This window comes from Neoarius graeffei, chromosome 10, assembly GCF_027579695.1.
Source record: "Neoarius graeffei isolate fNeoGra1 chromosome 10, fNeoGra1.pri, whole genome shotgun sequence".
NCBI lineage: Eukaryota > Metazoa > Chordata > Actinopteri > Siluriformes > Ariidae > Neoarius > Neoarius graeffei.
In genome coordinates, this window is record NC_083578.1 from 71,859,169 (window position 1) to 71,879,785 (window position 20,617).

Here is a 20,617-nt window from a genome sequence, read left to right on the forward strand (position 1 = left end):
CAACATATCAAATGTTGAAACAGAAATTTTAATTAATCGATCATTCAGTCATTCAGTTATTTATTTTTAAAAATATGTGCTCATTTTGGGCGGCACGTTGGTGTAGTGGTTAGCGCTGTCGCCTCACAGCAAGAAGGTCCGGGTTTGAGCCCCGTGGCTGGCGAGGGCCTTTCTGTGCGGAGTTTGCATGCTCTCCCCGTGTCCGCGTGGGTTTCCTCCGGGTGCTCCGGTTTCCCCCACAGTCCAAAGACATGCAGGTTAGGTTAACTGGTGACTCTAAATTGACCGTAGGTGTGAATGTGAGTGTGAATGGTTGTCTGTGTCTATGTGTCAGCCCTGTGATGACCTGGCGACTTGTCCAGGGTGTACCCCGCCTTTCACCCGTAGTCAGCTGGGATAGGCTCCAGCTTGCCTGCGACCCTGTAGAACAGGATAAAGTGGCTAGAGATAATGAGATGAGATGTGCTCATTTTGAATATAGTGCCAGTAACACGTTTCAGAAAAGTTGGGACGGGGCAACAAAAGACTCGAAAAGTCGTGTAATGTTATTTTAAAAAAAAAAAAACACAACACCTAACCCAAAATAGGTTCACTGGCAACACTGGCAGTAACATGACTGGGTATAAAAAGAGCATCCCAGAGAGGCAGAGTCTCTCAGAAGTAAAGATGGGGAGAGGTTCACCGCTCTGTGAAAAACTGCATGGGCAAACAGTGCAGCAATTTAAAAATAAAGTTCCTCAATGTGTTGTGGCACAGTGGTGTACTGGTTAGCACTGTCACCTCACAGCAAGAAGGTCTGGGTTCGAGCCCCGTGGCCGGCGAGGGCCTTTCTGTGTGGAGTTTGCATGTTGTCCGCGTGGGTTTCCTCCGTTTTCCCCCACAGTCCAAAGACATGCAGGTTAGGTTAACTGGTGACTCTAAATTGACCGTAGGTGTGAATGTGAGTGTGAATGGTTGTCTGTGTTTATGTGTCAGCCCTGTGATGACCTGGCGACTTGTCCAGGGTGTACCCCGCCTTTCGCCCGTAGAACAGGATAAAGCGGCTAGAGATAATGAGATGAGATGAGTTCCTCAATGTAAAATTCCAAAGAATTTCGGGATCACATCACCTATGGGACATAATCTTGGTGCCTTTTATGCTTCAATGGCATGTAGGGCAGCAACAAAAGTTTTCCACCTCCGTCTGTCCTGGGCAAGTTATGGTACGTAATACTGTAACATTAAAAAAGGCCTGAAGATCACAGGCAGAGATTTCTCTGGATTCTCTGAATCTTTTAATGGTACATAAATACTGGAACATTAAAAGATTCAGAAAATCTGGAGAAATCTCTGCCGGTGATCTTCAGGCCCTCAGGAGACACTGCATTAAAAACCAACATGATTCTCACTCACTCCTTCCACCTTGTCCCACTTATGTGTGTGGGGTCACTGCTACATGAACTCTATTGATCCATGTCATTAATTGGAGCATAGTTTTACTAGCCTAGTAAACTAGACCCACCCGCCTAGCGGCCAAAAATATTTTTTGCCTAGCGAACGGGTCTAGCCTCGCACCATATAAACAAAAACACCCCGGGCATCAAATCGTGCCCGCCGATCACAATGCAAGGTTTTTGTTTGGATTCTTTGGGCGGGCTTTTGCAGGAGTGACGACAAAGCTGCGCGACGCTGGAGAAAGCACAGCAGGAAAGATGGCTACGGCTAGTGAACAGCGCGCGTTTGACTCCGCTTTGGAATCAGTTTTAGAAGAATTAGACTTGGAGTTTTCATTGAAACATGAGCAGGAAGAGGCTCTCCGCTCATTCCTTTTCAAGAAGGACGTTTTCGCTGTTTTGCCGAGCGGCTATGGCAAAAGTCTGATCTACCAGCTGGCTCCGCTCGTAGCCAAAAGGATGGGGCTAGTTTGTGCAGTACGAAGAATTAATAAACAGCTTTGAAACATTACTTTTTAATTTTCTTATTTTCCCGTTATTTTAAATTTAAGGGAAATTATTTCACCAAACACCACTAAATAAAAACTCTCAAAAACAGTTTAAGCAAACCCTTGAAAAACACTTGGAAAAAAATGTGTATGTGGTACAGACTCCAAACTTGTGGTCATTATCTCCAAACTTCTTAATATCTAGAACCTGTTTATTAATTAATACGCATTTTGAAAAATTATTTAATTTCAAGGCCTCCCCCACTGCTTTCTGTCGCTCTGACTACGTCACAGTCACTGTTGCGCTGATTGGTCAGAGCGTTGGCCTATAGAGGATTTCGACGTGATGTCACAGGTCACGTGACGCCCCGGTGTCCGCCATTTTGAAGGTCAAGCTAGCTAATGTCAACAACATAGTAGCTGGTATGTTACTGTAGCAATGTTTACGTTCAGTCATTTGGATGACTGTTAAAACCTTTCAGTCTCAAGTTTTTCCTTTACTGTATTTACTAGTTTACTGAGCTAGCGCGCTCGCTCCCAGCCTGCCCGAGCTAGCACGCTAGCTCCCAGCCTGCCCGAGCGCGCTAGCTCAGTAAACTAGTAAATACAGTAAAGGAAAAACTTGACACTGAAAGGTTTTAACAGTCATCCAAATGACTGAACGTAAACATTGCTACAGTAACATACCAGCTACGATGTTGTTGACATTAGCTAGTGCTAACAGCTAGCTGCTAGTGCACTGCTACAACTACACCAACCCTAATAATACAGTTCTTGGTCATTGCCTGGTAACAGCAAATTTATAACGGGCCATGTCTCAACAGACTAAGAAGTTATTTCAATGACATTTAATAACATTTTGTTTATCCTGAGGACCGAAAGTAAATGAAAATGTGAACAAACCTTAGCTGTAATAAGATGGCGACCACCGGCTCCAGGGACGACCCGCTGATGTAGGCATGTTACCCAGCCTGGTTTTTAACGACATAGGTATACAGATCATGTGGGCCGAAGTCAGGTAAAGACGAGGGCTTGGTGTACTTCCGTACGTCAGTGAACAATCCTGGTGGAAGCAGGTAAACGTCGTTCTCTAAGCCTGCTAACCTCAATTTTTGCAAATACCTCTCCCTCTGCTCGCCCTGTAAATGCCCTACGTCGCTGGATAGTGAAGGTGTTTTCTGCATCTCGCTCCTTTTTCTTTTATGTTTTTTCCCTGGTATTTCCCACACGCCTGACTGCAGGTCAGGAAAATCACCTGCGCTGCAAAGCCAGAAAAAGATAGCCTGGTAACGTGTACGGATCACGTACACCAGCATCATTGATTTTCTGGTGATATCGCTTCTTACTCGCGTCATCTAGGCCGGATAAAATACTCGACAATGAGACTTCGTCATGATCAGTGTATCGCTACCGGTAGTCGCCATATTTGTGACCGTCAAAATGGCAGCATAAATATTGTCGCTATGGAAACAATGACGTAGGCCGAAATCCTCTATACGCACAGAGACAGTTTGAAAGACAGCGGTTTGTTCCTCCTACCCGCTTCGGAAATGTCTACGGATCGAGGCCAGACTAAATATTCACATTTAGTCTGGCTTGCCAGGCTATAGTTTTACACCAGATACCCTTCCTGCCACAACTCTCCCATTTCCGGGCTTGGGAAACGACCGTTCACACCTATGGATAATTTAGAGTCACCAGTTAACCTAACTGCATGTCTTTGGACTGTGGGGGAAACTGGAGCACCCGGAGGAAACCCACGCAGACACGGGGAGAACATGCAAACTCCGCACAGAAAGGCCCCCGTCAGCCACTGGGCTCGAACCCAGAACCTTCTTGTGAGGCGACAGCGCTAACCACTGCGCCACCCAAAAACAGACATGATTCTGTAGTGGAAAATTCAAAATAAGCATATATTAAAAAAAAAGTTAAATAATAAAATAAAATTCCTGTTTCAACATTTGATATGTTGTCTTTGTACTATTTCCAGTGAAATATAGTTTTCAAGATTTGCAACAAATCACATGCTGGTTTTATTTACAGTTTACACAGTGTCCTGACTTTTTTTGGTTGTACTTTAGGGAAATTAAGTGCACGAGAAATCACTGAGTGGATACAAACAAAAATAACCATGGGAGCAGGCAGGATTGGTTAGATATTTTTTTTTGTTTCATATCTGACACATTTAAAGCTAAATGCAAATTAGTGCCATCTGATACTTATGACTAAAAGGGTTGTGTTAAAGCAGTGAGTTAGAGTATGTGAGGTTTTAACCGTCATGCACCCTGAAGTTCTGGGACGAGCCAGTGTTCAGTATTCAGTCGACTCCACAGACTTTTTATTAACCAACTCAGAGTCCACGTAGTCAACACACACACACACACAGTCTGTTTACTTCAGCTGGCACTGAACTCTATTGATCTCTCTTCCCAAGTGTGTGCATGTGCGTGTGTTTCCGAGTTCATTCACACCCTGATCACTGCAGGTGAGGAGGTTGTGAGAGGCACCAAGGATCCTGTCTCAAAGTCAAAGTCGATCATGGTATGGTAGACGGTGCTCAGACTGCTCACAGACGAACCCGTGCTCATCTGTCTCTCGCGCAGGTTCGCCAGGTAGCTCTGTGACCAACAGGGAGAAAATAATAGTTATTTAAAAAAAAAAAAAACACACACACACTCACTACAAAAATTGCTCTACACACTTTATCACATTACTATTAACATTTATTGATGGAATGCCATTGAAGTTACATTTGCAGTCCATAATTCGTCACCCACTCTTCTTGGGTTATAATGTTACACTGTTTTACACTAGTGTTAGTGCTGTTCCGTCATATGGGTTATTTATTTTTTTTAAATATAACCCTGGAACATGTTTAACTGGTTGAAATACTTTTTTTTTTTTTAAACATCTATACTCTATCATATTTAATTCATTTCATTTCTGGTCAGTTTGTTTTGAACCAGCTTGCTCCAAAAAAACTTCATATTTTAAATAGTTAAAGATATTATAGCGATATATTCAGGGCTTTGAACCGGTTCAAGGAACGAAAACGAAAACCGGGAACTTTTTCTATTTCACATGGAACAGAAACGAAACCAGAAACTATTATTTTTTATGTTCCGGAACAGAAACGCTTATTAAAAATAATGGTAACCGGTTAATACCGGTTTTTATTTCGTTCCTCAAAGTTTCCGTAGCCTACAAATAAAAAAGTCATTCTTCTCCTGCACAAGTTTCTATGACCCACTGGGGTTCACTTCCTGTGTGACGTTCGCTGACTGAATGGAGAGAGCGGGAGGGTGGACTACTATCACGTCTCCACATCTTAAATAAGACGTAAATATTGCAGTCTATCGTTATTCAAAAACGTCAATTTCAAACACGATATCAATATATTTGTCCACGTTAATGAGAGGCTCGCGAACATTAAATGACGTTAACCTCTGTTAGCCTATCAATGCATAGGGCCTGACTAGCCTTTGGTAACACACTAAACGAATTATCTTTCATTTTTGGCACTTTTTCTGTTTGTGTAGATGGGAAGACATACTGAGAATCCAAATCGCCAACATTTGAAATAATAATTGTCTTGAATTATTTCTTGCCTTATTTAATGAAGGTTGTAATAGAATTAGCCTACATTTGGCTTAAGCTGGATGAGACAGAGACATAATTTTATAGCCATTTGTTAAACAGCTGACAGGGAACGTAATTAACCGTTCCGGGAATGAAATTTTTTTGTTCTAACCGGTTCGGGAACGTCTATTTAATGGTGGAACCCAAAACCGGAAACGTTAAAATTCTGTTTCTGTTCGGAACGAACCAATAGGAAAAAAATTCTGGTTCAAAGTCCTGGATATATTACAGTTTTGTATTTTATTATATTATGTACACACACAGTGTATATATAGCAATATTATAATTCACCACCAGATGGCAATAGCAGAATATTATCTTAAACTGACTGTTCAAATGTGCTGAGAAAGGAATTGAACAAATCAATCAATCAATCTGTTTGCAGTGACCTGAAAGCTGAGCCAGCCAGAACAAAAGGCAAGACATATCATCCAAATGTTTCAGGCTGGCTGAAGGACACATATGGAGTTAATTTGCTGTCAAAAGTAAAAGGACATAAATGCAACGCCAAAATACCAATTTAATGAACTACAAATCCATATTTAGTTTTGTCAACCTGCTACTTGACTTTCTGCTCTGACATTTCAGAACCATTAAAGGAGAACTGAAATCATTTTTAAACTTGCTTTATTTCTTAATTAACGTGTTATTCAATTACATTTTCGGTTTTAGTAACCTTATATCGTGACTCGTATTGGCAACTAACTGCAATTAAATATTATACTTATCGGCCTATTCGGTTTTTAGCCGTGTTGAATTTAGTTCGTTTGGTCCACGGCAGGCGTCGCTTATCCGCGCGATCTTCACGAGACTTGTGTGAGACTTCGAAACGTCAAGTGTCAGCCAGGTGTCAGTGCCGCCATTTTGAAAACTGTTTTCCAAACGAAGTATTGCACAAAAACGAGTTTAAATGACGATTACTGCCTACTTTCTTCAAACTTTCCTGATTGCTATCAAACCAAACAAAACTTCCGGCTTGATTACGTGAGCATTCGAAAGAGGCCGCGCGCGTCTTTTGACAACGTTGGCAGATGTCGGTCACTTTGATTTCCGCTGTACGTTTTACTTCCGTCCTACGATGTCTCGCACAGGTCTCAACGAACCTTGTTTACGGTCATTGCTTTGACATATGGACTGATATATTACAGAGCATATTTCAAACACTCATAACTTGCTATAGCAGTGACAAAATAGCGATCAAAAATGCATTCCGATATTTAACAAGAAATTAGAGAAATAGAATTTTGATAAAAAAAATTTGCCTTCAGTTCCCCTTTAACATATTTTGTATATTTCATCTCGCTTTATGAGATTACCGATTAGTAATTAGAGTACATGCTGAGCCACGCCCTGTCAACTCTCCACAGGTTTCTGCGTGGCCCCGCCCCTCAACACTTTACAAAAATGTCAAAATTGTGTGCGCTCTGGAAGTTTACGAAGTGATTTGTGAAAATGTCAAGGCATGTAAAACATAATCCGTAACTGCAGAACAGATTACGATTCAGAGTTGTAATCTGAGGAATGTACTTGCAAGATTTTGATTGGTGATTGAAAAATATGAAGATGGCTTTGTGATTTGTCAGTTGATCTGTTTGTTTATGGACAGTTCCATTTGAGAGGTAAATTGCTCCATAGATAGAAAAAGGTTGATTCTGTGCATGTGGATGTTGGTTACCGGAGCGAGCACGTCTCCTGCGTATCGTTTGAGAGGTGGAGGTCGACGGCGATATTTGCCCTGTGGAAGCTGCCGTGCATCCGACTGTCTGAGCTTCATCAGCTGGAGTTGCTTTTGTTTGCCACTCACCATCACTGCCACAGACAGAGGATGAGGAAAGAGGTTAAGGTGGGCAGTAAAGCTGTGTAAGAACACTTACCACAGTAGACCTTACCTCATGGACCTGGTCTGCCTGTCATGCACTTACTCCCTCTGTCAATCACTTAAGCCGGTATCTCACTGGGCTGCGACAGCTTGCGACAAATTGCGAACATCATTCACGAGAGAGTTTCAAAAGTGTCCTGAAACATTCGTGGGGCTTCTCAATTTCTCAATTCGCATGAATTGCAAAAAGTGTCGCTCCTTCGTCGCTGAATTTTTGAACATGTTCAAAATAGCCGTAAATGCGTCGCTGGTGTCGCAAAGCCATCACGAACCCTTCTCAAGTCAGTTTCCGTGAGGCTTCCTCTACTTCCCTGCCTGCCGAGGGAAAGCCGGGCTGCGATAGCCTGCGACTAGTTGGAGACAACAATTGCGGTAAAATGTGTGAATATCAATTCAGTGTGATTCCAAGTGAAAACTGTCACCAATTTGCATATTTTATCGCAATTGTTGTGTCTCCAACTAGTCGCGGGCTGTCGCAGCCCAGTGAGATACTACGCTTAACCAGTCAGTCAGTCAGTCACACACACATTTAGGAGGTAAGAACTTCTCCACAATGGGGATAAAATAGTCAAGCATACAGTACTACAACACACGAACAGTTAATATTTTTTAAAACTCACTCAGACCTTGACAGTAAATGTGAACACCTACTTAGGCCCTGTCCACACGGCAACGGATTCAGGTGAATCTGATAAAATTGTTTATCGTTTCGGCCTGGCGTCCACACGGCACCGGCATTTTGGGTGCCCCAAAACGAAATCTTTTGAGAACGGGTTTCAGAGTGGAAAAATCTGGCAACGGCGCCGTTGCGAAGTCGTCTGGATGAGTAGAACGGATTTGTTTACGATGACATCACAACCACATGACTGTCAGTGCTTCACGCCGGGTAGAAGTGTAATGAACTCAATGCGAGTTGTCAACAAATCCTATAACTTGGTTCATGAAATGCGCTTACAAAATATTTTCACTGTGAATATTTATTGTGTAATGGTGCAAAGTGAGAGAGAGAGAGAGAGAGAGAGAGAGAGAGTGAGAGAGAGAGAGAGTGAGAGAATAGCCCTTAGGGCAGAGTCTTTAGTCCAAACACTGCGGAAGCAGTACCAAACCGTGCACCGCCCGTGCGCTTTCCAAAAACAAAAACAATCCCGCCAGCAAACATAGGAAAAAAAAAAGCGATCTCACCTCTTCAGATGTTGGTTTAAGTCCGACAATACAGTCCTCAAAAAGGGCGTAGAAGAACAAAGTAATCCATCAACGTGTAGCATTCAATTTATTCCGGACCATTAAAGAATTCTGGAGGATATCAGAATGTTGGCGTACCGGCTTCCATCTACCCCCGTTCATTCCTCTCTCTCTCTCCATCTACCCCCATTCATTCCTCTCTCTCTCTCCATCTACCCCCGTTCATTCCTCTTTCCATGTCTTTCGTTTTACGCTACTGATTAATAATCAAAACTTTGTGGCTGATGCTACAGAAGAAGGGGTTTATGCGCATGCGTCTACTTCTTCTATTGTTCTGGTGTCTCCGATGGGACCGTCTTACAGCGCACGTAGAGGTGTGGCATGTGTATTGCATCATTTTCAGCAAGCGTTGCGTTGCCATATGAACCTGAAATTTTACTGATCCGTTGCCCATGTGGACGCGATATTTAAAAAAAAAAAAATCTCGTTGCCGTTGTCGTGTGGATGTAGCCTTAGTTACATGTGGCACGTCTGATCTAAACTGCCTTTGAATTAACCACACACTAACAGTCAAGGTTTTTGACACATTATGAATACCAAGCTGTCAATCATCCTTAAAAAAAGATCTAACATTAGTAGTGTTTCACTTTTAAACAGAGGAAAACGTCCATACTAGAGGTTCAAAAGCATCATCTAAAAATAAATCAGGTCAGCCAGGTCAGGTACACAGACTTGTGTACTTCAGCCAGCTTGTTAAGATGAGCACAGTATGAATATATGCGTGGTGCTTCACATGGATAACACACTGTTTCCTTGTTAAAAGTAACTGTTCCTAACAACTATTTGCAACTGAAGGGAAAGGTGATTAAATGCAGAAAAATGACAAAACTTCGCCTCATTATTCTTCGACAACAATCTGGATAATATAGGTTCACTTTTTCACATTGATTTTTCAGACCGGTTCTGTTTTTTCCTGTATCGGATACATTATCTCATCTCATCTCATTATCTCTAGCCGCTTTATCCTTCTACAGGGTCGCAGGCAAGCTGGAGCCTATCCCAGCTGACTATGGGCGAAAGGCGGGGTACAAGTCGCCAGGTCATCACAGGGCTGACACATAGACACAGACAACCATTCACACTCACATTCACACCTACGGTCAACTTAGAGTCACCAGTTAACCTAACCTGCATGTCTTTGGACTGTGGGGGAAACCGGAGCACCCGGAGGAAACCCACGCGGACAGGACATGCAAACTCCGCACAGAAAGGTCCTCGCCGGCCCCGGGGCTCGAACCCAGGACCTTCTTGCTGTGAGGCGACAGCGCTAACCACTACACCACCGTGCCGCCCCGTATCGGCTACATTAAATTTACAAATTAAGTAAGGTGTTTAATCATTCCCAATTATTATCCTTACTCTAAAACATTTGATCAATCGCGTAAGGAACATGTTACTGGTTTAAACAATGTAACGGGTAACACTTCTTATTCTATCCATGTTCCCTGGAAATGAGAAATCGTGCGCTCTGATTGGCTGCTCTAGTACTAGGATATCAGCTCATATACTGTGAGTAGAGAAAAACAAAATGGCAGTGCGTGTTGCTGAACCAACCGAGGACGAAATACAGTAAAAACTCTACTTGAACACAAAACCCCAAAAATGATCAAGTATTTGATGGTAAGAACGTATCTTTATTTTTCAAGAATAGTATTTTCCACAAATCGCTACTGTCATTTCGTTGGTTTGTTTACATTCTAAGCGGAAATGATTTTGTCGGACGTTTTGTATAAAGTTTATATTTATCGAACTTGCAAAAAATAAAAATGCTCTGTTTCTCAAAATAGGCAGCATGGTGGTGTAGTGGTTAGCACTGTTGCCTCACAGCAAGAAGGTTCTGGGTTCGAGCCCAGCAGCTGGCGAGGGCCTTTCTGTGCGGAGTTTGCATGTTCTCCCCGTGGGTTTCCTCCGGGTGCTCCGGTTTCCCCCACAGTCCAAAGACATGCAGGTTAGGTTAACTGGTGACTCTAAATTGACCGTAGGTGTGAATGTGAGTGTGAATGGTTGTCTGTGTCTATGTGTCAGCCCTGTGATGACCTGGTGACTTGTCCAGGGTGTACCCCGCCTTTTGCCCGTAGTCAGCTGGGATAGGCTCCAGCTTGCCTGCGACCCTGTAGAACAGGATAAAGCGGCTACAGATAATGGATGGATGTTTCTCAAAATCCAGTGAATGTGGATAAAATAAAACAGTTATTCCACTCAATCTTGTCGTACATGTCTTATAGCCAACTTGGTGCTGTGCTATCAGATTATGTATGACTTGATGGGTGGCACGGTGGTGTAGTGGTTAACGCTGTCGCCTCACAGTAAGAAGGTTCTGGGTTCAAGCCCAGTAGCTGACAAGGGCCTTTCTGTGTGGAGTTTGCATGTTCTCCTCTGGGTGCTATGGTTTCCCAACTGCTCCCTGGGGGCTGCAGCATAGCTGCCAACTGCTCTGGGTATGTATGTGTGTGCGCGCGCTCATTGCTCACTTGTGTGTTAAATGCAGAAGTTAAATTTCACTGTGTGCTCAAGTCTCATCTCATCTCATTATCTCTAGCCGCTTTATCCTGTTCTGCAGGCAAGCTGGAGCCTATCCCAGCTGACTACGGGCGAAAGGTGGGGTACACCCTGGACAAGTCGCCAGGTCATCACAGGGCTGACACATAGACACAGACAACCATTCACACTCACATTCACACCTACGGTCAATTTAGAGTCACCAGTTAACCTAACCTGCATGTCTTTGGACTGTGGGGGAAACCGGAGCACCCGGAGGAAACCCACGCGGACACGGGGAGAACATGCAAACTCCACACAGAAAGGCCCTCGCCGGCCACGGGGCTCGAACCCGGACCTTCTTGCTGTGAGGCGACAGCGCTAACCACTACACCACCATGCCACTCCTGTGCTCAAGTCTGTGCTTGAGTATACTTGTGAAAAATAAAAGCTTCTTGATTTCATGGAATAACTGTTAAATATCTGAGGTATGCGTGCATGTGCACAAGTGTGTGTGTATGTGTGTTGGGAGTTGACTGAAATTTTGGGAACCATTAGTACAGCAAAGGACCATAACATAAATTGACATAACATACAGTACCCATTAAAGGTTTGGACACACTCCTAGTACTGAGTAAATGTGTCCAAACCTTTGACTGGTACTGTACATCATAACTTATACCTTCTACACACACACACACACACACCTCAATTACCAACCCAATTTGTCAATTTAAAAAAAAAAACCGTTATCTTTTTTCATCTAATTAATCAATTAAAGGTTCTGACTGCAAAGTTGAATTCTGGGCAGAATGTTCGATTTCCATTGCAGTTGGAGTTGTGAGATGTTTCGCTGCTGTACACACTGTGTATCCTCCGTGTAAATGTTTTGCCGAGATAAAATGCGTCCCACATTTTACGATTCTGGAAATTGCCAAAGCAGGTGAGCAACAGTATCATGTGACCACCGTGGGGCGTTTGACCTACTTTTAACCAAAACAAGTCGACATGGGCAAACATGGCGGACTCCACTGTCCCGCCAGCTAAAAGCCAGTGGAAAAGAAAAGGAAAGCCTGCCTAGTGAGTGCAACTGCAAGATAGAGCAAGGTTAGATGGCATGTCATTTTTCTGCACAGATCTGTAACTAAATCATTCTAGCTAGCGCTTAGCTATCTTAGCCTTAGAATGCATGGGCTCGACTCCACAGTAGCGAGTATGGAGTTCTACACCTAATGTTTTGATCGTACAGAGAAAGAAACGATAACACTAAAGCAGTAACAGAGAAAAGATATATTCATCTTTTGTTTCACGGATCTATTCGCAAATGTCAACCACAAATTACATCCCTGCGACTCAAAATTCTCCGAGGTCGATGCAGAGTCAGAATGTTTTCCGTGCGTCACTATCTTAGTGTGGCGCAGTTCCATAGTTATGCTAATTAAAGCTGTACTGCTTTTCAGATTTTTCAAGTGTAGGTCATAAAAATAATTTTCCCTGACACCCAATTATTTTCGTTTAGTGGACTGAAAGCTACTGAATTTGAATCACATACTTCCAATTTTATTAGGTTTTTAAAAATAGAACAATTAATGAATTTAAGGCTACATGGCCCTAAATTCTCCGCTATTTTTTCCTGCTTCACCATGACCCAATTCAAAACACTACGCCATGCATCATGTGGTGGGCTTTCCCCGTTCACACAAGGCATTGGGGGATACAAATTTGAAACAGGAGAGAAAAATGGAGGACGTGAGTGTGCGAATGGAACGTGAAAGACCGACTATAGTAATGGAAAGTGAGAAGAAAAGACGTTATGTTTGCACAGGACCAAACTAATAAATATCGGTGGTCAGCGAGCACCTCGGTGTGATCAGCTGTTCGTTTAGTGAAAGAATGATGTAACTGTCAGTGTACGGTCAAAGCTAAACCTGTAGATGGCAGTAATGCAACACTGTGGATGCCAGCTGCCGTAAAACTCAAAAGAAGAAAAAGAAGGTAAATCTGCGCATGCACACACAGACTTCCACTGTCTGCTTGACTGTGCGACGCGTGTGATTTCATGCACATTATTTGTTCGGGAATCCCCTCAAATTAAATAACTTCCCAGCCACAGAATGGCCTGATATTTTGTGAGATATTACAGAAATAAACATATATCACAATGACCAAGGGTGGTGTAGTGGTTAGCGCTGTCGCCTCACAGCAAGAAGGTCCGGGTTCGAGCCCCATGGCCGGCGAGGGCCTTTCTGTGCGGAGTTTGCATGTTCTCCCCGTGTCCGCGTGGGTTTCCTCCGGGTGCTCCGGTTTCCCCCACAGTCCAAAGACATGCAGGTTAGGTTAACTGGTGACTCTAAATTGACCGTAGGTGTGAATGTGAGTGTGAATGGTTGTCTGTGTCTATGTGTCAGCCCTGTGATGACCTGGCGACTTGTCCAGGGTGTACCCCACCTTTCGCCCGTAGTCAGCTGGGATAGGCTCCAGCTTGCCTGCGACCCTGTAGAACAGGATAAAGCGGCTAGAGATAATGAGATGAGATGAGACAATGACCAAATTTCAGAGGGAACTGATCTTATGAAATTTCACTAATCTTATGAAATTGAAAGGCCATCTAGCTTTAAAGTGCATATCACAGGTAAATTCAGGAGCAAGGTCAATGTAATTCTCCTATTTTATATTAAATTTTGGTCAAATATCTGTCACATTTTGCATTTTGTGCAATTTTTTTACCTTGCGCAATACCAGAAAAATTCAGTTGAAATCAAGCCATTTGAGGCGAATTAGTCCGGCTCTGAAAAAACTTGCCATTTGGATTTCCCGGCAAACACTGATTTTCGTGACGTCGCATGCTGGACGCCTCCTTCTGAATCCTACGTCAGCGCTGGTTTGTTTATGAGAAAACGACCTGGCGGTTTTCTGCAAATTTCTTCAACGTTATCGCGTAATTATTAAAATGGTTAACAGATGTATTGTAGGAGGGTGTAGCAACACCAATCGATCGGATTAGTACTTATCGTTTCCCAAAAGACCGGACAATGAGAGAGAAATGGGAGCGCTTGGTCTACACAGGCTGTGCACTGAAACTGTACAAGCTCGTGCAGCCTGCTGGTGCTTCCACAGGTAACATCACGAATCTGGCTCCAGACTCCCTTGGGATTTTTCCAGATGTGTTTTATTTTATTTTTTTCTGCTGTAGACAGATGGCCTTGTGCAAAATTACCCTTCTGGATGAGTGTGTAAAGGGACATACTTTCATATAAAAAAAAAAAAGAAACTGGTCCAGAATATGCACTTTAAAGCTCCTTGCATTCGGCTGTTTCTGTAGGGCCATACTGTTTACTGCAAGAGGTGGGAAAATGGTCCCAAAACGGAGAAAAGCGACCCTTAGTGCATCAAAATGATCACATCTCATCCACATGATATTGTTCTTGTGAGACACAGGAAAATGCCATACACAATTAAAAAAATATAAAATAAAATAAATAAAAAATGTATTCAGAAGACTTTGCAGTCAGCACCTTTAATCATATTACATTTAACATTGTGGAACATGTATGAAACAAGGTCCTGTCATTACCTACAGTGTTACAGTCAAAACGTCCAGAAGAACTGTAACTAATTCTCCAAGATGCTTAGAAAAATGTACAAAATGTAACCGAGCTCGCTAATGCATTTTTAACAAGCAAAGGTTGTCACACCTAATATTGACTTTGTTTCATTCAGGGCAGTCGACTCCTCTTCAGATTAGTTTTTTTTAAATGTAGGAATCATTTAATATAATTATTTTTGAAGGCATCTTTGCTTTACAGTATTTCTTTATATATTAAACATACATTACTGTGCAAAAGTCTTTGGCACCCTATTTTTTTTTTTTTTACAAACTTTTTTGGAATACAGATCATTATGTGGGCACGGTGGTGTAGTGGTTAGCGCTGTCGCCTCACAGCAAGAAGGTCCGGGTTCGAGCCCCGTGGCCAGCGAGGGCCTTTCTGTGCGGAGTTTGCATGTTCTCCTCGTGTCCGCGTGGGTTTCCTCCGGGTGCTCCGGTTTCCCCCACAGTCCAAAGACATGCAGGTTAGGTTAACTGGTGACTCTAAATTGACCGTAGGTGTGAATGTGAGTGTGAATGGTTGTCTGTGTCTATGTGTCAGCCCTGTGATGACCTGGCGACTTGTCCAGGGTGTACCCCGCCTTTCGCCCGTAGTCAGCTGGGATAGGCTCCAGCTTGCCCGCGACCCTGTAGAACAGGATAAAGTGGCTAGAGATAATGAGATGAGATCATTATTTGATGACTTCCATTATCAAATCAGTACAAAAACATTTAGATTTCCAAACATTAGTTTTCCAGCAACAAAATGAAATGTTACAGAAAAATGGTGAAGACAGTAAAGAAAAGCAGCCTATTGTGCAAGAGAGCACTTTTCAGATTAAAAAAGAAAACATAATGAAGGCTGCTGGGTTTTGGTGCAAAATGAAGAAGCGAGTGTGACAAAGTGTCCAGAAGAACTGCGGCTGGTTCTGTAAGATGTTCAGTAAAACCTACAGCTCATTACCTTATAAAACTGCACTCATTGTATCTGAGACTGCTACAGTATTATTTTTAAAGCAAAGGGCCGTCACACCAAATATCAACTTTGTTTCATGAATTACTGTTTACTGAAATAACGAAACATTTTATTTCATTATTTTTGAAGGCATCTTTGCTCTACAGCATTTCTTTTGCATTTATTTTGCACAGTACTGTATAGTATAACATTATTTAACAGTTATTCCACGAAATCGAGTCGTACATGAGCTGATAGCCGACGAGGCGCGTAGCACCGCGTTGGCTATAAGCCATGTATGACGAGATTGAGTGGAATAACTGTTTTATTCTATCCACATTCACTGGATTTGGAGAAACAGGGCATTTTTATTTTCATTTTTTGCAAATTCGATAAATAAAAACTTTATACAAAACGTCCAACAAAATAATTTCCGCTTAGAATGTAATCCAACCGGAGAAATGACCGGAGCAATTTGTGAAAAATGCTATCAAAATAATTCTTGAAAAATTAAAAAAAAAGATACGTTCTTACCATCAAATACTTTTCATTCCATATTTTGTTGCTTTTTTTTGTATTTCTGGGGTTTTTGTTTACGAGTAGTTTTTATTTCGTCCTCGGTTGGTTCAGGGACACGCTCCGCCATTTTGTTTTTCTCTACTCATGGAATATGAGCTGATATCCTAGAAGTAGAGTAGCCTATCAGAGCGCGCGATTACTCATATCCAGTGAATATGGATAGAATAAAAACAGTTATTCCCTCACCAGCCTCTTATTTTCTCTTTATTTAATTTATTAAAAAAAGAATAAAACTGCATGTCATGTTCGAGAAACCACACAGTCCTTTTTCTGTACAAGTCTGTGTTGTTACTATAGAAACAATACAGTATTAGAAGGAGCACATTAATAGAGACCTGTGATTTGTCATACAGCCAAACTACTGTCTGAGCTGTTCTGTTATAGAAGATTAAATAACACTTTCTGACCAATCAGATTTGAGTATTTAAGTTATGATAGCATACAGTATAATCATATTAAATAGTACAATTAATGGTGCAGTTTTTTTTAAAACAGCCTCTAGATCCATGATTATTTATTTATAATTAAAAAAAAGTGATTCACAGTGTTATTTGGCTGTTGATATTGGCAGTTTCTTTCTTAATTTTAGGCTTCTGTTTACATTTTTACCAGCCTGGAAATAGGCTGCACTCCAGGTGAAACAGAGCTGCTCAGTCCCTGATAATTAGCTTATGATGAATACGTAGTTCAAGATCTTTTAATTTCAATTTGCTTCACTTGCAGCAGGGGACTCTAAAAATTACAGAATGTTCCTTCAACAAGATCTTCAGTAATGTAGGTCAAACCCTGACTATTTTCAGACTTAAAACAGTGATACGGCTGTCATCTGCTTACCTTCAGTGTGCGACGTTCTTTTGGCAGTGAATTTATGCTGCACCAGGATTCCCAGGGCTGCTACCAGAGGCCAGATGCCCAACATCACCCAGCTGTACCAGCACAGCACCTTCTCTTGGTTCTTCTGCAGCCCCACATATGCCCTCCACACCAGCATTGGTGTCTCCATGCAATAATCCATACATGTCAAGATGATGGCAGCACCCAGCATTGCCGTAGCCACCGTGGTCATGCTTCTCTGCCAGCAGAGTGTCAACACAGCAAAGAACACGCTGGATCCAAGTACTGTTCCAGCAGGCACCCAGACAGGACTAAGGACGGGGTAAAATTGTCCTGCTGCCAGCAGAGCGGTGATGGAGAGCAACAGGCCCAGGTGGAGACCAGTAAGGAACAGACCCACACAGCGCACCAGTATGCTCACCAGTCCTCCCAGTAAGCCAATGCCTAGAGAGATCCCTGCCCGAGTCTCTGCATCCAGTGGCGAGTCCAGCAGCTGCTCCCGTAAACATAACAAGTAGCCTATGCCAGTCCCGAACGCGAGCCCAGACAGGAACATCACTAATTTGAAACAGCGGTACCCTAGAAACATGGAAGAGACTTATCATAGATAAAATGGTAAACTACTATTAATTCAGCACTAACAACTACCCATAAGTATTAAAGGGGAACTGAAGGCAAATTTATCATCAAAATTCTCTTTATCTCATTTTATAAAGTATAGGAATGCATTTCTGACAGCTGTTTTGTCACTGCTATAGCAAGTTATGAGTGTTTGAAACATGCTATGTAATATATCAGTCCATGTGTCAAAGCAGTGGCCGTAAACAAGATTCGCTGAGACCTGTGCGAGACATCGTAGGACAGAAGTAAAATGTACAGTGGAAATCAAAGTGACCAACATCTGCCAACGTTGTCAAAAGACACGTGCACCCTCTTTCGAATGCTGACGTAATCAAGCCAGAAGTTTTCCCTGTGTCCGAAATCGCTCCCTACTCACTATATAGTGGGGACGCCATTTTGTAGCGCTGTCCGAAACCTTGGTGAGGATTATGTGGGAAATGCGCTCAGTATAATATATATTTATCACAAAAATGCATGCATGTATTTATTATTTTGAAAACCCACCAGCCGCCTGATCTGGCACGTTTTAATTGTGCGACAGTAATGACGTAAATACCAGCGCAGCGGACTAGTCCTTATCCTGTCGTCTTTCCAACTCTTCTCTACTCCACGTTGGTTCGGAGTCGTATGGAATAATCTCCATCACTGATGAAGCTGGCAAATCTCAAAATTAATCTAAATTGGAATGATATGGCAATCTGGTCGCTGTGTAAACAGTTTTCAAAATGGTGGCACTGACACTTCACGTTTGAAGTCTCACACAAGTCTCGTGAAGGTCGCGTGGATAAGCGATGCCTGCCGTTGCACAAACGAACTACATTCAACGTGGCTAAAAACCGAAAAGGCTGATAAGTACAATATAATATGCCAATACGAGTCATGATATAAGGTTAATAAAACCAAAAACGTAATTGAACACGTTCATTAAGAAACAAAGCAAGTTTAAAAATGACTTCAGTTCCCCTTTAAGGTGATGATACATGGGGCAACTTTTTGGGCAATGTTGCCAGGCAATTGCGCTTCGACACTTTCCCATTGAGATTGGGCAACATAATTTCTATCTGAACAATTTTGATCATTTGGGCAACTTTTTAAGATCATCCGATCAGAGTGCTAGCAGCGAATCACATGACCACCTGAGAGCTTCTGAAATTTTCAACAAAGATGGCGGTGTCTCACCGGCAGTGGAGCGAAGAAAAAAAAAAAAAAAAAGACAACTTCTATCTTTTTATGCCGGTAAGTTGTGATGTGTAAACCCAAAGTGGTGAATTTACCTCATTAAATGCTTAGAAAACCAACAGACGTCTATTTTTATGTGCTCAGGTTGTAATTAAGACATCAATTTTTTCAGCTAAGTGTAAACTACTGTTAGCTAACCACCGCTCCATGGACATTAAATGGGATTTAGCTAACGAGCGGTGTTTTTTGCTCACATAGTTAGCTGAAAGTTATTGCTAGCTACACTACAGTTCAAAAGTTTGGGGTCACCCAGACAATTTTATATTTTCCATGAAAAGTCACACTTTTATTTACCACCATAAGTTGTAAAATTAATAGAAAATATAGTCAAGACATTTTTCTGGCCATTTTGAGTATTTAATCGACCCCACAAATGTGATGCTCCAGAAACTCAATCTGCTCAAAGGAAGGTCAGTTTTATAGCTTCTCTAAAGAGCTAAACTGTTTTCAGCTGTGCTAACATGATTGTAGAGTAGAGTGGGGTAATACGCCCCCGTGTGGTAAAAGGCCCCCGACCTGTTTTACCCAAAATAACCACCAGATGGTGCAAAGTTACATTTCTATTGTTGCTATGGACTGGCTTGACAACGGGGATATACAAATATCCACTATGGATCGCATATCAGCAACGCAGCGGAGAGAAATCAAATTTCATGGTAAGTGATATAATTTTCAGATATCAGTAAAACTGTATTTAGATAGCTGCTATTTCGTCAGATATCACAGCTGTGTATGTGGTATGAGTAGACAAGTCAGTACGTTAAAAAAAATACATTAGGTATAAAAAGTTGAATCACATTTTGAAAGTAAGACCCTTTTTTGTAAAAGTGTAGTCTGTGGGGTAAAACGCCCCCTTAATGGCGGGGTAAATGGCCCCCAGGGGGCATTGTTTCCTTTTATCATAATTAGAGTAGAGTGGGGGAAAAAGCCCCCCTTAAGGAAAATTCAGTTTTTCTCCAAGTTGAAATGAACCATGTGTTTAGTTTTAATCATAGTTTTTGACAACAGTGACATGAACAATAATGCCACCTAAAGTTTGCCTAAAGTTAATACTTAATTTTTTTTTTAACAAAAACAAACATTGTGCCAAGGGGGCCTTTTACCCCCCCCCAGTGGGGTAAAAGGCCCCCTGAGGTGGGGCAATAGGCCCCCTCACTCAAAAAAAAAACAAGAAAATATCCCTGAATTAATGAATAGCTTGTTCTTTGTTAATTCATGTTCAATCCACACAAAATTATATTGAAATTAAAATGCGAAATATAATAAAATAATGCATCTATTCATTAATTCAGGGATATTTTCTTGTTTCTTTCACATTATAGGCTTAAGTAAACACTTTTGCTACCCAAACAGCTTTTTTTGAGTGAGGGGGCCTATTGCCCCACCTCAGGGGGCCTTTTACCCCACTGGGGGGGTAAAAGACCCCCTTGGCACAATGTTTGTTTTTGTTAAAAAAAAAAATTTAAGTATTAACTTTAGGCAAACTTTAGGTGGCATTATTGTTCATGTCACTGTTGTCAAAAACTATGATTAAAACAACACATGGTTCATTTCAACTTGGAGAAAAACTGAATTTTCCTTAAGGGGGGCTTTTCCCCCCACTCTACTCTACAAGGGTTTTCGAATCATCCATTAGCCTTCTGA

General features: G+C 42.0%; 1 protein-coding gene across 1 annotated transcript in view; it reads right to left on the reverse strand.

The window, feature by feature from the left end:
* Positions 1 to 2,830: 2,830 nt before the first annotated feature.
* LOC132893267 (transmembrane protein 198-like) overlaps positions 2,831 to 20,617 on the reverse strand; it is a 38,145-nt gene continuing 20,358 nt past the window's right edge. The window contains exons 3-5 of the mRNA XM_060932204.1: positions 17,114 to 17,692; positions 7,236 to 7,369; positions 2,831 to 4,539 (exon numbers count right to left, since the gene is read on the reverse strand). Of these exons, the coding sequence (XP_060788187.1) occupies positions 4,387 to 4,539; positions 7,236 to 7,369; positions 17,114 to 17,692 (866 nt within the window). The 3' untranslated portion in view covers positions 2,831 to 4,386. The remainder of the gene's footprint in view (positions 4,540 to 7,235; positions 7,370 to 17,113; positions 17,693 to 20,617) is intronic.